The sequence below is a fragment of the Bombina bombina genome, chromosome 4, assembly GCF_027579735.1.
Source record: "Bombina bombina isolate aBomBom1 chromosome 4, aBomBom1.pri, whole genome shotgun sequence".
NCBI classification, from domain to species: Eukaryota; Metazoa; Chordata; class Amphibia; order Anura; family Bombinatoridae; genus Bombina; species Bombina bombina.
Window position 1 is genome coordinate 874960077 of NC_069502.1, and position 16730 is coordinate 874976806.

General features: G+C 42.9%; 1 protein-coding gene across 1 annotated transcript in view; it reads left to right on the forward strand.

The window, feature by feature from the left end:
• Nucleotides 1–10932: 10932 nt before the first annotated feature.
• Nucleotides 10933–16730, forward strand: part of LOC128658036 (gastrula zinc finger protein XlCGF17.1-like) — a 119904-nt gene continuing 114106 nt past the window's right edge. The window contains exons 1-2 of the mRNA XM_053712483.1: nt 10933–10945; nt 11462–11566. Of these exons, the coding sequence (XP_053568458.1) occupies nt 10933–10945; nt 11462–11566 (118 nt within the window). The remainder of the gene's footprint in view (nt 10946–11461; nt 11567–16730) is intronic.

The following is a 16730-nucleotide window of genomic DNA, read 5'->3' on the forward strand; positions in this document are numbered from 1 at the left end:
GGATGGGGAGCTTTTGGGGTGCTAGGAAGGCACAGGGCAGGTGGAATCGGGAGGAATCGCTTCTTTCGATCAGCATCCTGGAGCTTCGAGCGATTTACAATGCTCTGAGGGCTTGGCCCCTTCTGGGTTTGTCCCAGTTCATCAGATTCCAGTCGGACAACATTACCTTGGTGGCTTACATCAACCATCAGGGAGGAATGAGAAGCTCCCTAGCCATGAGGGAAGTATCTCAGATTCTGGAATGGGCGGAGGCCCACAACTGCTCTCTGTCAGCGATCCACATTCCGGGGGTGGATAACTGGAAGCGGACTTTCTCAGCAGTCCATTGTTTTATCCGGAGGAATGGTCTTTCCATCCCGAAATGTTTGCGGAGATTTGCAACAAATGGGGGACACCGGAGATAGATCTCATGGCGTCCAAACTCAACTTCAAGCTACCCAGATACAGGTTGTGGTCCAGAGATCCCCATGCAGAACTGATAGATGCCTTAGCAGTACCTACATATTTCCTCGGTTACCACTTCTACCTTGAGTAGTGGCCCACATCAAGCAGGAGCAAGTTTCAACTATTCTGATTGCTTTGTTGTGGCTGCGAAGGATGTATTTTGCAGATCTGGTGGGGATGTCATTGTCTCCTCCATGGAGGTTACCCTGTCACAGGGATCTGCTGGTACAGGGTCCCTTTGTACATCAAAATCTAGAATCTCTGAGACTGACTGTGTGGAGATTGAACAATAAGTCCTAGCCAAGAGAGGGTTTTCTGAGAGTGTGATTGATACTCTCATTGAAGCCATGAAGCCGATCACCTGACACATCTATCATAAGGTGTGGAGGACCAACTTATTCTGGTGTGAGGCCCGTGAGTACCCCTGGCATAAGGTCAAGGTATCCAGGATCCTTTCCTTCCTCCAGGACGGTTTGGATAAGGGACTTTCCGCCAGTTTATTAAAGGGACAGATTTCGGCTCTATCTGTTGTTACACAAGAAGCTTGCTGAGCTTCCTGATGTTCATTCTCTTGTTCAGGCTCTGTCCAAAATCAGACCTGTGTTTAGACATTCCGCTCCTACTTGGAGTTTAAATCTGGTTCTTAAGTTTTGCAGAAGGCTCCGTTTGAGCCTATGCACTCGGTTGACATTAAATTACTGTCTTGGAAGGTTCTTTTTCTATTGGCTATTGCTTCGGCTCGCAGAGTCTCTGAGATGGCAGCCTTGCAATGTGAGCCTCTTTCCTGGTATTTCATGCTGATAAGGCTGTTCTTCGCACTGGCTTAGGTTTTCTCCCTAAGTTTGTCTCTGATTGCAACATCAACCAGGAGATTGTGGTTCCTTCCTTGTGTCCTAATCCTTCTTCTTCGAAGGAACGGTTACTTCATAATTTGGATGTGGTTCGCGAATTGAAATTCTATCTTCAGGCTATGAAGGATTTCAGACAGACTTCAGCATTGTTTGTTGTCTATTCAGGGAAACGCAAAGGGCAGAAGGCTTCTTCCACTTTTCTATCTTTTTTGCTGAGGCGTATGATTCGCTTGGCTTATGAGACAGCGGGACATAAGCCTCCTCAGTATTACGGCTCACTCTACTAGAGCAGTGGTTTTCTCTTGGACTTTTAAGAATGAGGCCTCTATGGAGCAGATTTGTAAGGCGGCTACCTGGTCCTCCTTACATACTTTTTCAAAGGTTTACAAATTTTATGTTTTTACTTCGGCTGAAGCAGCTTTTCGGAGAAAGGTTTTGCAGGCTGTGGTGCCCTCAGAATAGGGTCCGCCTCTCTCTTTTACCCTCCCGTTTTTTTCATTCAGTGTCCTCTAGAGCGTTGGGCGGACCTAAATTTATTTATTTTTTTCTTCTGGCACCCTTTATACCCTAATATTTCACCTACTGTTCCTTGTTCCCTCATCAGAATAACTGGGGGATGAGGGGAGTGGGGGAGGTATTTAAAGGGACAGTCAAGTCCAAAAAAAACTTTCATGTTTTAAATAGGGCTTGCAATTTTAAACAACTTCCCAATTTACTTTTATCACCAATTTTGCTTTGTTCTCTTGGTATTCTTAGTTGAAAGCTAAAACTAGGAGGTTCATATGCTAATTTCTTAGACCTTGAAGACTGCCTCTAATCTGAATACATTTTGACCACTAGAGGGCATTAGTTCACATGTTTCATATAGATAACATTGAGCTCATGCACGTAAAGTGACCTAGGACTGAGCACTGATTGGCTAAACCGCATGTCTGTCAAAAGAACTGAAATAAGGGGGCAGTCAGCATAAGCTTAGATACAAGATAATTACAGAGGTAAAACATGTATTATTATAACTGTGTTGGTTATGCAAAACTGGGGAATGGGTAATAAAGGGATTATCTTTCTTTTTACACAACAAACATTTTGGTGTTGACTGTCCCTTTAAGCCTTTGGCTGGGGTGTCTTTGCCTCCTCCTGGTGGCCAGGTTCTGTATTTCCCACAAGTAATGAATGAAGCCGTGGACTCTCCTCATACAGATGGAAATGAAATTATCAGGTAAGTATAATTTATGTTTTTATCAAAATGGAAAGACAGGTTATGTTTAGCAAATCCTGTTTAAATATTACTAATATGTTCACCCATTCTCATGTTTAAAAGACGAGAGGTGTGCCCTACATACTGTGATTTACCCAAGCATTCTAGAAGATAAATAACATTACAGTTATTATGTGATAAATTTATAAATGTTATATTCTTCCTTATTCCTAACGCTATATTATGTTATATATTGGGTACATTTGTAGTTCATTATATAGCATGTAAACACCATTTTCTTATTATCTTAAAATTTCATGTTATACTACCTTAAAATTAAGAACCAGATAAGAACATGTTGGCATCCATTTTTTGGAGGTCAAAGATGGCAAAATAACATTGAAACCGGAAGGGACGATACCGGAAATGATTGATTATAGGGAAATCGGAAGTGACGTATGGCCGGCATGGGTTTAAATACCCAAAGTTGGAAACAATAGATACAACATTAAAAAAGCCATTGAAAATGGCAAAACTCGTGTCGGAGTTTAAAAGGGAAGTACATCATGGTATTTTTTGAGACTTTGACCCATCTATAGGTCTTGGAGGAACTGACCTAGCCGTATTTGGTGTGCACATTAATATATACAGTTGGGACTGATGGTATATGGGGTAGTTCTCATTATCATTGTTTGTTAGCCCTTGTTTTTAAACCATTTTATTGTTTTTACTTGTATGTATTATTAAACACTTCTATCCCATATCTGACTATGCTTCAACATATCACAGAATTGGCTGTGTATGAGCCTTTAAATAATATGGTAGTATGGGGTTTTTTTGTGGAGATAAATACTTCTCATACAATATTGCACTATTATTGATTTTTCTTTTATTTGTTTTGTAGAGAAAGTTCCCTAAGAAGACACTTTGAAGGACTCAATTTTGGATTATATATCCTTTATTGATCATATTTTCAAGTGTGCATGTATGATGTGTGTATGGGGTGTGAGTTACAGGTGAGTGTGCACGTATGATATGTGTGAGGGATGTGAGTTACAGGTAAGTTCATGTATGAGGGTAGGGAGTTACAGGTGAGTGTGCACGTATGATGTGTGAGTTGCAGTTGAGTGTGCACCATTGATGTGTGAGTTACAGGTGAGTGTGCATGTATAGTGTGTGTGAGTTAGAGGTGAGTGTGCACATATGTGCGTGAGTGGTGTGAGTTACAGGTGAGTGTGTACGTACAATGTGTATGATGGGTGTGAGTTACAGGTGAGTGTCCAATATAGAAGAAGAGATTCAAATCCGAGGTAGATAAAAAAAAAAGGCTTTATTGATAAACATCCAAATAAAAACACATGTTAGAGTAGGACTAACAGGTTTTACGCATTTCGGCTGGGAGCCGTATTCATACACCTGTGAGTGCACTAGCTGACAAAGTTTAAAAAGCATGATCTAAGAGATGATTGGCTGGTGTAGACACACCTACCAAAAAGTGTTCACTCATACCACACCAATAGTATAATTGCATATATATACATAAAAAGTTTTCAAGAAGTTTACAGGTGAGTGTGCACGTATGATGGGTATGAGTTACAGGTGAGTGTGCACATATGATGTGCGAGTTACAAGTGGGTGTGCACAATTGATGTGTGAGTTACAGGTGAGTGTGCATGTATAATGTGTGTGAGGGGTGTGAGTTACAGGTGAGTGTGCACATATGTGTGTGAGGGATGTAAATTACAGGTGAATGTGCACGTACAATGTGTATGTTGTGTGTGAGTTACAAGTAAGTGTGCACGTATGATGTGTGTGAGGGGTGTGAGTGTGCACATAAATGTGTATGATGGGTGTGAGTTACAGGTGAGTGTGCACGTATGATGTGTGTGAGTTACAAGTAAGTGTGCACGTATGATGTGTGTGAGGGGTGTGAGTTACAGGTGAGTGTGCACGTATGATGTGTGTGAGGGGTATGAGTTACAGTTTAAAGTTTGCATGTATGAGGTTTTGAGTTACAGGTAAGTGTGCACGTATGATGTGTCTGAGGGCAGTGAGTTACAGATAAGTGTGCACAAATGATGTGTGTGAGGGGTGTGAGTTACAGATGAGTGTGCACGTATGAGGGGTGTGAGTTACTGGTGAGTGTGCACGTATGATATGTGTGAGGGGTATGAGTTACAGGTAAGTTTGGATGTATGAGGTTGTGAGTTACAAGTAAGTGTGCACGTATGATATGTGTGAGGGGTGTGAGTTGAGGGCAAGTGTGCACGTATGAGGGGTGTGAGTTACAGCTAAGTGTGCACGTATGATGTGTGTGAGGGGTGTGAGCTACAGATTACAATGCATCTATGATGTGTGTGAGGCACACAGGTTATAGGTAAGTGCACACATATGTTTTATTTGAGGCAGGTTTCAGGTGAGTGTTGTGTCCAAACCTAACCTTTAGCTTAAAAGATGTAAAATAATTCAAGAATAAGAAGAAAAAATACCAGTGTGTCTATCTGGTGCTATTATCTGTCTCTAGGAAATATGAAAAAAAGCTTTTATGATAAAGTTATAAAAACTAGATCATGTGATATAAAAACTGAATCTGCTTTATTTGAACAGATGAAGATAACGCTGATGTAGTGACATTTGTCATAACAGAAGATCTATGTGGGAGGCAACAGCTGGGAGCAACAGATGAGGAGACCAGAGACATCATTAGACAAGGTGAGTGTGCACGTGTTGTTGTGTCTAAGGGACCTGGTTTATAGATCAGTGTGCACGTGTGTTGTATCTGAGGCACACAAGCTACAGGGGAGTGTGCACATGTTGTGGCTGAGGGAGCCGGTTTATAGATCAGTGTGCACATGTGTTGTGTCTGAGTCACCCAAGCTACAGGTGAGTGAGCACGTTTGTTGTGTCTAAACTTCTCTTTTAGCTAAAAAGATGAGATAAATAAGAGAATTGAGGCAAAGTAACAAAGTGTGTGTATTTGCTCCTATTGTCTGTCTGGGAAATACACAAACTGTTTTATGGTAAAGTTATAAAAACTGAATCTGCTTTATTTTTACAGATGAAGATAAAGCTGATATAGTGAAAGCTGAGATAACAGAAGATCTGTGTGTGAGGCAACAGCTGGAATCACCAGATGAGGAGACCAGAGACATAATCAACGAGGTAAGTGTGCACATGTTGTTGTGACTAAGGGACCTGGTTTATAGATCAGTGTGCACGTGTGTTGTGGGCTGGGCACACATAGCTACAGGTGAGTGTGCATGTGTGTTGTGTCTGAGTGATCTGGTTTATAGGTCAGGTGTGCACGTGTATTGTGTCTAAGGCACGTGTTTTCTTCCTAACTGGAAAGGGTCCACAGCTGCATTCATTCATTTGGGAAATAAGAATCTGGCCACCAGGAGGAGGCAAAGACACCCAAGCCAAAGGCTTAAATACTCCCTCCCACTTCCCTCATCCCTCCAGTCATTCTTTGCCTTTCGTCCCAGGAGGTTGGCAGAGAAGTGTCAGAAATTGTTTTTGTCTCTTATGGGGGGGTACTACTCTTTGCAATGGGAAAGGAGTTTTAGGTAGCTTTATAAGCTTCTCAGTGAGCGCCTGGGTGGAAAGTTAGAGTCTAGAGATGCAGGAGAGTTCTCTTTTGCGGACACCATCCCAACTCATATTTCCAGCTCCCTACAGCAATCGGCGTTGACGAGTTTCGCAGACTGCGTTTTCTCTCAAGTCCATGTCAGGGAGCAATGTTACAACCTGTCACACTTGAATAGCCGTGTTCCTGTTCCACGGCGTATATCTTGATAAGATCGTTTCATTTTTTATTACATAATGTTAACACAGAAGACAGGGTCACAGTGTGGCGCCTTTTATCTTTTATAGAATCAAGGGTTAATATCTCCTTAGGGGGATTATTGAACCATGGGGAATAATAATCTTATATGTTTATTTGATTTTATGCTGCTTTATGTGTGAGATGTTAGGCTCATAGGCTGTTATGGAATATACAGGTTTCACTTTCACTTTGAGAGCCATCGCAGCTTACAAGCTTGGCGCGCTTTCTCTCATAGCAGGGTCAGTCCTGGCATTGTGCACTATGGTGATTCATTCCCTCTTTTCTGTCATAAATCTCTGTACTGTCTGGGTCATAGGAGTGTGATGAGTGCCCCAGCCATTGGGTAAAAGGGTGCTGTTTTTTTAATAAACTAAGATGTTTTATTTCTCTAGTTATTCCGGTTATTGCACTTGCGATGGAGGATTCTGTTACTTTAGAGGGCACTCCCTCTATTCCTAAAGAGTAATTACTGTTTTATATGGTGAGTAGGCCCTAGTTCCCCCTCTCAATTACGTTTCATATGCTTGATTAATGTGATAATATCAAACATGTTTGATACCACGGAGCCGTTCCACCTTCTGAGGAGTTGTCGTCCAGATTAGTTGCGTACCCTACCATTATCTCTATACCATGCAGTTTTCCCATAGCATGGCGGATCCTCCTATCTGGAGGGGGCTTTTTTTTCCTCCAGACGTTACTGCGCAGTTCAGACGGCGGTGTCTGCGGCCCTTAAATGCTTTACATCGCCTCTGCTAAACGCAAGCGAAAGGTTACATATTGCCACTCCTTCCCAGAGTATATCAAATAATTTTTGGATTTAACTGATAGGGTTTTCCGAGGATGAGGTTCTTTCTGAGACTTCAGAGTATGAACTTTCTGGGTCGAGTCTGCTGCCTCTTAACAGACTTTAGTTTTAGGAAGTTTTGGCGAATTAAGGGGGATTCAGAGGTCATATTGCCTGATGAACCTTTATTACCTAAATTGAATAGAGTTTGAGGAGAGGGTGGTGCTTCCCTTCCCTGCTCATGTTGCCGGGTATTCCACCTTGGGACTGTACAGTTCCCTGCGGGTGCGACTGTCCCTGAGTGTTGTGCCTTTCATGACAGAATTGCGCCTCCTTCGCGTTGTTACCTCAGTTATTTCAGTTATTGAACGACCCTATCCTTATCGGATACGGGAATAATCAGTCTGCTCTTCGAATGGCACACCTCCTTAGACATGTGGGGATGATGTAATCTCCTGATTGTCATGTATTGAGATCTTTTCTAGTTTTTTTGGGAAGATCCGGGCTCCGTTTTGCTGGTCCTGTGGGTAGACCAGTCTCTTTTTGGGCGTTAACCTACGGGTTGCCCTTGTATTTCTTTTACAAGATACGACGAGTCCACGGATTTCATCCCTTACTTATGGGATATCGCCTCCTGGTCAGCAGGAGGAGGCAAAAGAGCACCACAGCAGAGGCTGTATATATAGCTCCTCCCTTCCCTCCCACCCCCAGTCATTCTCTTTGCCTGTGTTAGTGATAGGAAGAGGTAAAGTGAGGTGTAGTTTAGATTCTTCAATCAGAGTTTATTATTTTTAAATGGATACCAGTGTGTGCTATTTTTTCTCAGGGCTAGAGCCTACAGGCTTTCAGCAATGGACTGGGGAGAGTTTCATTCTTTCTCTCCCATATGGTTTGCTACCCTGCTGATGGTCTTAGCAGATATTATTTAAGACCCTGTTTGTTCCCACAGATCTGGCTGAGAGGTGAGGAAAAGAACATCTTCATTGTGTGGGACAGCTTCATACTGCATTCAGCATTAAGGTATGTACAGTCATTTGTTTCTGGGGAGACTGAAGTATCTCAGAACAGACTGGCACTTATTCCCTATACCGGGATGGGGTAAAATTGTGTAAATGGTATCCCTCTCTTATTAGGTGAAGTTCAACATGTGCTATCAGTGCCCTAATAATGATTAACCCGGTGAGATGTGTTTAGATTGTGACGCTGGGAGATTGTGGCAGCTTTTACCCAAGGGTCCTAACCTTACCTTTTACTAAAACTAATGGTTGGACAGAGGAGTGTGTTTTTGTTTGAAGGGGGCACATTGGCACGGTACTTTTTCTAATAGATGCCATTGATTCCGACATTTTTGTTTCCCATGCGGTTCTTAATGTTGTCGGGGGACTTAATTCCTCCACGATGGGCGGGGCTTAGCGTTTTGCACGCTCAGACGTGCAGTTACTATCCGGATCCTGACTTTTGGCAGCGTGTCTCTGGCCTCGGTGTGGCCCTAAGTCAGCTTGTTTTGCAATTCTCACAAGTGGTCTTAGGAGCGCCGTTCACGGAGGTCTATTCAGTGACTCGTGGGGACAGGTAGGCGCCGCACGCAGAGCTGTGGCGAGGTGCCACGTGTTTAATTTAAGTCCCTAAAGGCGTTAGGCATAATTAGACTGTACAGATACAGGAAATCTTCTAAAAGTCTTATGGTGCTTCCCAGTTATTGCATGTTTATTGCGGGGCAGTTTAAAAACCAATACGGCTTTAATTTTTTAAAGACACAGTACACTCGTTTTTCAGCAAATTTTCTAAAAGTGTTTGCTTTTTATTTTTTAATTACAGTTAAAACGCCCAATATTGCTATTGCTGGTTTTTGTCATGGCTGACCTTCAGGAAAATACATGTTCTATGTGTTTAGATGCCAATGTGGAACCCCCTATTCCTTTTTGTCCTCATGTACTGAGAGGGCTTTTACAGTTTAAAGAACAAATTTTCTTTAATGCAAATATATCTAAGGATGTTTCTCAGCCTGATGACAGATTCGGACCGTCATGTCTTCAGATTTAAGCTTGGAATACTTCCAATTCTTTTGCTACGAGAGGTTTTGGTGACTCTGGAAGACTGTGACTCTATTGTGGTCCCCACCAGAGAAATTAGTAAGATGGACAGATACATTAGAGGTCCCTTCTTATTCCGATGTTTTTTCCGGTTCCTAAGAGAATTTCGGAAATTATTGCAAGGGAATGGGAAAGACCAGATATCCCGTTCTCCCCTTCCCCTATTTTTAAGAAAATGTACCCTATAGATGACACCGTTTGGGATCTTGGCAGACGGTCCCTAAGGTGGAGGGAGCTATCTCTACCCTGGCGAAGCATATGACTATCCCTATCAAGGACAGCTGTGCTTCAAAGACCCCATGGATAAGAAGTTGGAGGGTCTTCTCAAAAAAACTCTATGTTCATCAAGGGTTTTTTTTGCAACCGGCGGCCTGCATTGTAACAGTCACGACTGCGGCTGCGCTTTTGGTTTGACGCTCTAGAAGAGTCTCTTAGGACTGAGACTTCTTTAGAGGAAATACAGGATAGAATTAAGGCCCTTAAGCTGGCTAATTCTTTTATTACGGATGCTTCCTTTCAGATAACCAAATTGGCGGCTAAGAGTATCGGGATTCTCCATCTTAGCACAAAGAGCCTTATGGTTAAAGTCTTGGTCTGCAGATGTGTCCTCTAAATCCAAGCTTTTGGCTATTCCTTTCAAGGGAAAGACTCTATTCGGGCCTGACTTGAAAGAACTCATTTCTGACATTACGGGAGGTAAGGGTCATCTCCTCCCTCAAGACAAAACATCTAAGCAAAGTGGACGACAGAGTAATTTTCGTTCCTTTCGAAATTTCAAGGGAGTCCCCTCTTCCACTAAACAGGAAGGGAATTATCCACAAGCCAAGTCCACCTGGAGACCCAACCAGGCTTGGAACAAGGGTAAACAACCCAAGAAGCCTGCTGCTTCTACCAAGACAGCATGAAGGGGCGGCCCCCGATCAGGGACCGGATCTAGTAGGGGGCAGACTTTCTCTCTTTGTCCAGGCTTGGATAAGAGACGTTCAGGATCCCTGGAAACTAGAAATCGTGTCTCAAGGGTATCAGTTGGAGTTCAAAAATTCCTTCCCCAGAGGAAGGTTTCTTCTTTCACGATTGTCTGTCGACCAGTAAAAATTAGAGGCGTTCTTACGTTGTGTAAAAGACCTCTCCTCCATGGGAGTAATTTGTCCCGTTCCAATACAGGATGGGTTGCAGAATGGGACCAGCTGCAGCTATTGCACATTGACTGTGTACTGTCTAGCTAGTTTTTTATGAGACCTTTTGGTCTTCCTCTGTTGTCTCCATGTCGAGTGGGGTCTCCTTTTAGGGACCTGGGTTTCCCCTCTGGGATATGGTTGTTCCCTGTTAGGGGGCACTGTGCGTGGACTCCTTGGGCTTTGCTCTGAGCTGTGAATGCTGTGCGTCCTTTTCTCTCTATGATCATCTGATTGTATGGAGGTGATCCGGAGACCAGCCTTTGCACGAGGGATTTTTTGCCTGGGGTATTCCCTTGCTTGTTGGCCTGCGGCTGTTGAGAAAGAGTCCACAGCAACCCACCCTTTTTCTACTTGGGGAGTCTCTTTATCTTCTTTGACATTTTTTTCACCCTGATATTTTTTCTACTGTTCCTTCTTCCTCGGCAAAAGGACTGGGGTATGAGGGAAGTGGGAGGAGTATTTAAACCTTTGGCTGGGTGTCTTTGCCTCATCCTTGTGGCCAGGTTCTTATTTCCCAAAAGTAATGAATGCAGTTGTGGACTCTTCCAACGGAAGAACATGAAATTATCAGGTAAGCATAATTTATGTTTTTGTGTTTCTTTTCTTTTAGCTAAAAAGGTGTAAGATAAGTAAGAGAATAGAGGAAAAAGTACCCACGGTGTGTGTATCTGGTGCTATTGTCTGTCTGGGAAAAACACAAATGGCTAGATTACAAGTGAGGCAATGCGTTTTTGCAAGCCATTTTCATTCTGCTGATATTACAAGTGCAGCGAAATCATGGGGGAGTGGCGATTTAGGGGGTTAATAGTTTGAATTACGTGTTTGTGATGTGGAGGGATGACGGTTTAGGGGTTAATAACTTTAAATAGTGTTTGTGATGTGAGGGTGGGTGGTTTAGGGGTTATAGTTTATTTAGGTACTTTGCGATTTGTAATACCAGTGAAACCCAAAAAAAGCGCGTAAAACTTAACGCTAGTGATGTTTTCACCAACGCACATTTGTATACTAGCACAAACTGTTTTATGGTTTATGGTGTATAAAAACAAGACCACGTGAGATAAAAACTGAATCTGCTTTATTTGTACAGAGGCAGATAACGCTGATGTAGTGAAAGTTGAGATAAAAGAAGATCTGTATACGTGTGATCAGGTGAAGACTGAGGAGGATGAAGTTCCTATAAATACAACTACAGGTGATTAGCGCATATTAAAGGGACAGTATACACTCTTTTTCATATAACTGCATGTAATAGACACTAATATAAAGAATAATATGCACAGATACTGATATAAAAATCCAGTGTAAAACTGTTTAAAAACTTACTTAGAAGCTGTCAGTTTAGCACTGTTGAAAAGGCAGTTGGAAAAGCCCACTGGCAAGTGGGAATAAGACACTCCCCCCCTCCACACCTTCTTTTGCATATGAAAAGACCCTTTACACAAACAGGAGCAAGCTGGAGAAGGTAGCTGATGGTATTCAAATAAAACTTTGTGGCTTGGTTAGGAGTCTGAAAATCAGAGCAATGCTATTTAAAAATAAGCAAAAATATACATTTAAAAAAAAAAAAAACTTTATGGGCTTTATAAATAGATCATCTACAAAACATTTATGCACAGAAAAAATGAGTGTATAATGGCCCTTTAAGTAAAGGGATGGTTCTGTGATGGTAACATTTTGTCTCAATGTAAATAAATATTTTAAAATAATTGCACAGCAGACACATTTAGTGAGCAGCTCAGGGTTAACGTGACTTTGCCTTTTAAATAGATAAAACACAGATAGATCAAAGTGATTATTTAGAGACAAGTTCAGCAGTAACATTCAGCTTGTATCTGCTGTAATATTTATAATTCAATTGTATATTTTATGTATTGTGCTGCAGTAATCTTCACCCCCCACCCCACAGATATACACTGTGTAGTCACCTGCCGCTGCAAAATGCCCATATACAAAGCTGAGTTACTGAACTCAACATGTTAGATGATCGCAAAATTATAAATTGAGCTCATTTTATATATATATAAAGTATCTCACAAAAGTGAGTACACCCTCACATTTTTGTAAATATTTTAACATATTATAATTAGACATTTTCCCTCCCCCAGTGTCATGTTACAAGGTCTCAGGTGTGAATGGGGAGCAGGTGTGTAAAATTTGGTGTGTTATCGCTCTCACACTCTCTCATACTGGTCACTGGAAATTCAACATGGCACCTCATGGCAAAGAAATCTGTGAGGATCTGAAAAAAAGAATTGTTGCTCTACATAAAGATGACGTAGGCTATAAAGAAGATTGCCAAGACCCTGAAACTGAGCTGCAGCACGGTGGGCAAGACCATACAGCGGTTTCACAGGACAGAGTTCCACTCAGAACAGGCCTCGCCATGATCGACCAAAGAAGTTGAGTGCACCGTGCTCAGCGTCATATCAGAGGTTGTCTTTGGGAAATAGGACGTATGAGTGCTGCCCAGCATTGCTGCAGGGGGGTCAGCTTGTCAGTGTTCAGACTATACGCCGCACACTGCATCAAATTGGTCTGCATGGCTGTTGTCCCAAAAGGAAGCCTCTTCTAAAGATGAATGCACAAGAAAGCCTGCAAACAGTTTGCTGAAGACAAGTAGACTAAGGACATGGATTACTGGAACCATGTCCTGTGGTCCGATGAGACCAAGATAAACTTATTGGTTCAGTTGGAGTCAAGCGTGTGTGGTGGCAACCCAGGTGAGGAGTACAAAAAAAAGTGTGTCTTGTCTACAGTCAAGCATGGTGTTGGGAGTATCATGGTCTGGGCCTGGATGAGTGCTGCCGGCACTGGGGAGATACAGTTCATTGAGGGAACCATGAATGCCAACATGTAATGAAGCAGAGCATGATCCCCTACCTTCGGAGACTGGGCCGAAGGTGGTGGAGCACAAGGTCTCTAACATCCACGAGCTCTGTGATGTCATAATGGAAGAGGACTCCATTGGCAACTTGTGATGCTCTGGTGAACTCCATGCCCAAGAGGATTAAGGCAGTGCTGGAAAATAATGGTGGCCACACAAAATATTGACACTTTGGGCCCCAATTTGGACATTTTCACTTAGGGATGTACTCACTTTTGTTGCCAACGGTTTAGACATTAATGGCTGTGTGTTGAGTTATTTTCTTCTTAAACGGGGAGAGTCCACAGCTGCATTCATTTCTTTTTGGAAATAGAGAATGTGGCCACCAGGAGGAGGCAAAGACACTGCAGCCAAAGGCTTAAATACCTCCCCCACTTCCCTCATTCCCCAGTCATTCTTTGCCTTTCGTCACAGGAGATTGGCAGAGAAGTGTCAGAAGATTACGGAATGGTCTCTTATGGAGGGTAGTACTCTTTGAAATGGGACTGGAGTTTTAAGTAGTCCTGTCAGCCTCTCAGTGAGAGCATGGATGAAAGTTAGAGTCCGGAGATGCAGGCAGTCTTTCTGCGAAACCATCCCGACTTCATAAGCTCCATAAGCAATCAGCGTTGATGAGTTTCGCTGCCTGCTTTCTTCACTCAAGTCTATGCCATAAGCGACGCTACTATCTGCCGTGTTACTGTTCCACGGCATAGATTTCGGTAAGATAGTGTTCATTTTACTTTCATTGTGGATGTAATGTAAATGATAAAAGACAGAGTCTCAGTGGGACTCCTTTATCTTTATGGAATCATGGGTTAATAATCTCCTGAGGGGGTTATTGAGCCACTGGAGAACTTTAATCATGTTTGTTATGTGATTCTGTCTGCTTATGTGTAGAAATGTTGGGGCTCATGGCTATTACGGAACGTACAATTTTTTAGAGCTACGCATTTCACCTGCGGGTGCTTCTACTTTATTTTGATCCAGTTAGGATGTGTTTCTTTATTTCCGGAGCTTGAGACTATCTAATCTTCCTTTTGGAATTTTTTTCTTCTCTGGGATTTGATACTAGCAATTTTATGAACGCAATGGTTGTTGCTTCCGGAGGAAGTCACACTCCAAAAAAAAAAAAGTTATGACAATGTTAAAGCCTCAGAACGTATTTGTCTGTCGTTTGTCTGTTTGTTTAGTCCTGGCCCTGCTAGGGGTTGGAACTTTCATTTAAGCTCTTGAACAGTTCGTTGTACCCTGGTCTGCAGGCTGGTCCTGGTTGGAGTACTAGTTCTCTCTGTTCTTTTGGTTTTCCATCAGACATGTTGTATCCTTGTCAACAGGCTGGTCCTGTTTGGGTACTAAGTTTTCTTACTTCTTGTTAAGAGGTTGTTTTCTTGTATTTACAAGTTATAGGAGGCCCTTATTTCCTAGATGTCAAGCTGGTCCTGGTTTGTTTCATCTTGAGGGGCCGTCCGACGTTGGTTCTTACTCTATACCTAAGTGTTTTGTCCCTGCATAGCTTGCATGGCAAGCTGGGTTTACAAGTCTTGCTATGGCAGTGTGTTGTAGTTCCTGAGGTCCTTTGGACAGGAGCTGGAGTCCTCTCTTTGACAGGATCAGATGACTGCTTGGAGATCTTCAGTACCTGGTGGATCAAATTATCCTATTGTAAGATCTCCTTTGCCAGTGCTTTTCTCCTCTTTTTGAGGTTTGCTGCCTTTTTCGCTTCCCCATATCTTTTGGGGTTGGAATTCCGGTCCTCTGGTTGAGGAGACCTGGTTCCTCTGGACCGTTTTTACCTTGCAGTATCCTCCTTTTGATTCTTATACTTGGGGATCTGGGGGATTGTTATGCAGTCTCTCTTGCCGTCGCCTACGGGAGTTTTTAGGATGATTGATAATTTGTTAATTCCTTGTGCTATCGTTTTTCCGGGGTTGATCCAGTTTGGATCTTTAGAGACTGTCATATTTCTCAATCAGGGATTAATTTCCAGGGTTGGAATTCTGGGGGTTTTTTTTGGCTCCTTCTTTTGTCTTCAGAATTTGTAGATATTATCCTAGAAGCCCTGTGGGGCTGAGTGACCAGTTACTGGGATACATCTTGAGAGATCAAGTTTAAGACCCCAAGGGGGTTTGGCAGTGATTGCATCGATCCTGGTGCAACTTCATTCCAGAATGAGTTTCTTGTTGTTGTACTGCAAGGTTTTGGCCTTTTGTTCCGGCTCCTGGTTTTGGGTGTCTGGATTTTTAACCTAGCCCTTGTCTTTGACTTGACATTTGGTTGTTCTGTTTCCGGATTTTAATAGTCTTGGATATGTCCGGCGTCCGGTAGCAGGTCTGGTCTCCCAGGCCTGGGGAATTCTCCTTATTCCTACTGGGATGGTTCTCTTCTCTCCTCTGGAGAGATGAAAGTTTTTCCTTTAAATTTCTTTACTGGAATATTCCTGGATTTCTTAGTTTTCCTTCTATTTGGAAGTATATGGTCTACTGCGCCTACCCACTTGGCTCCTCCTGAGGTAGTTTTCCTTCATCTGACTCTATGAGTTCAGTGGGTCGAGGTTTCTCTTGTTTGCATTGTACCCTCCCTTTGGGTTTCTGAGGGGTTATGAGGATAGGTATCCTGGATCCTGAGTTAGTCTCTGGGTGTCGGTGCCTTCTTACTGTTTCTTTCCTTACAAACTAGTGGTGGAGATTCATTAGCGCTCTCTGGGCTTTTCTCTGGGCTTTATCGATGCTGGGATTTTTAAATCTTTCTTGTCCTTGGGACGTTGACAGTCGCTTTGGTATTAGGACTGTTAGATCGGAGTAAGGGTCAGGAATTCTGACTGCTCTGTTTGAATTGTATCTTGTCTCCCGCAGAACCCTTACTTACGCCTAGATTTAGAGTTTGGCGTTAGCCGTCAAAACCAGCGTTAGGGGCTCCTAACGCTGGTTTTGGCCGCCCGCTGGTATTTAGAGTCAGTCAGGAAAGGGTCTAACGCTCACTTTGCAGCTGCGACTTTTCCATACCGCAGATCCCCTACGCCATTTGCGTATCCTATCTTTTCAATGGGATCTTTCTAACGCCGGTATTTAGAGTCTTGGCTGAAGTGAGCGTTAGAACTCTAACGACAAGACTCCAGCCGCAGCAAAAAGCCAGGAATTAAGAGCTTTCTGGGCTAACACCGGTTCATAAAGCTCTTAACTACTCTGCTCTAAAGTATACTAACACCCATAAACTACCTATGTACCCCTAAACCGAGGCCCCCCCACATCGCCGCCACTCTAATAAATGTTTTTAACCCCTAATCTGCCGACCGCACACCGCCGCAACCTACGTTATCCCTATGTACCCCTAATCTGCTGCCCCTAACACCGCCGACCCCTACATAATATTTATTAACCCTAATCTGCCGCCCCCAATCGTCACCCGCCACCTACCTACAATTATTAACCCCTAATCTGCCGACCGGTAACCTCACCGCTACTATAATAAAGTTATTAACCCCTAATCCGCC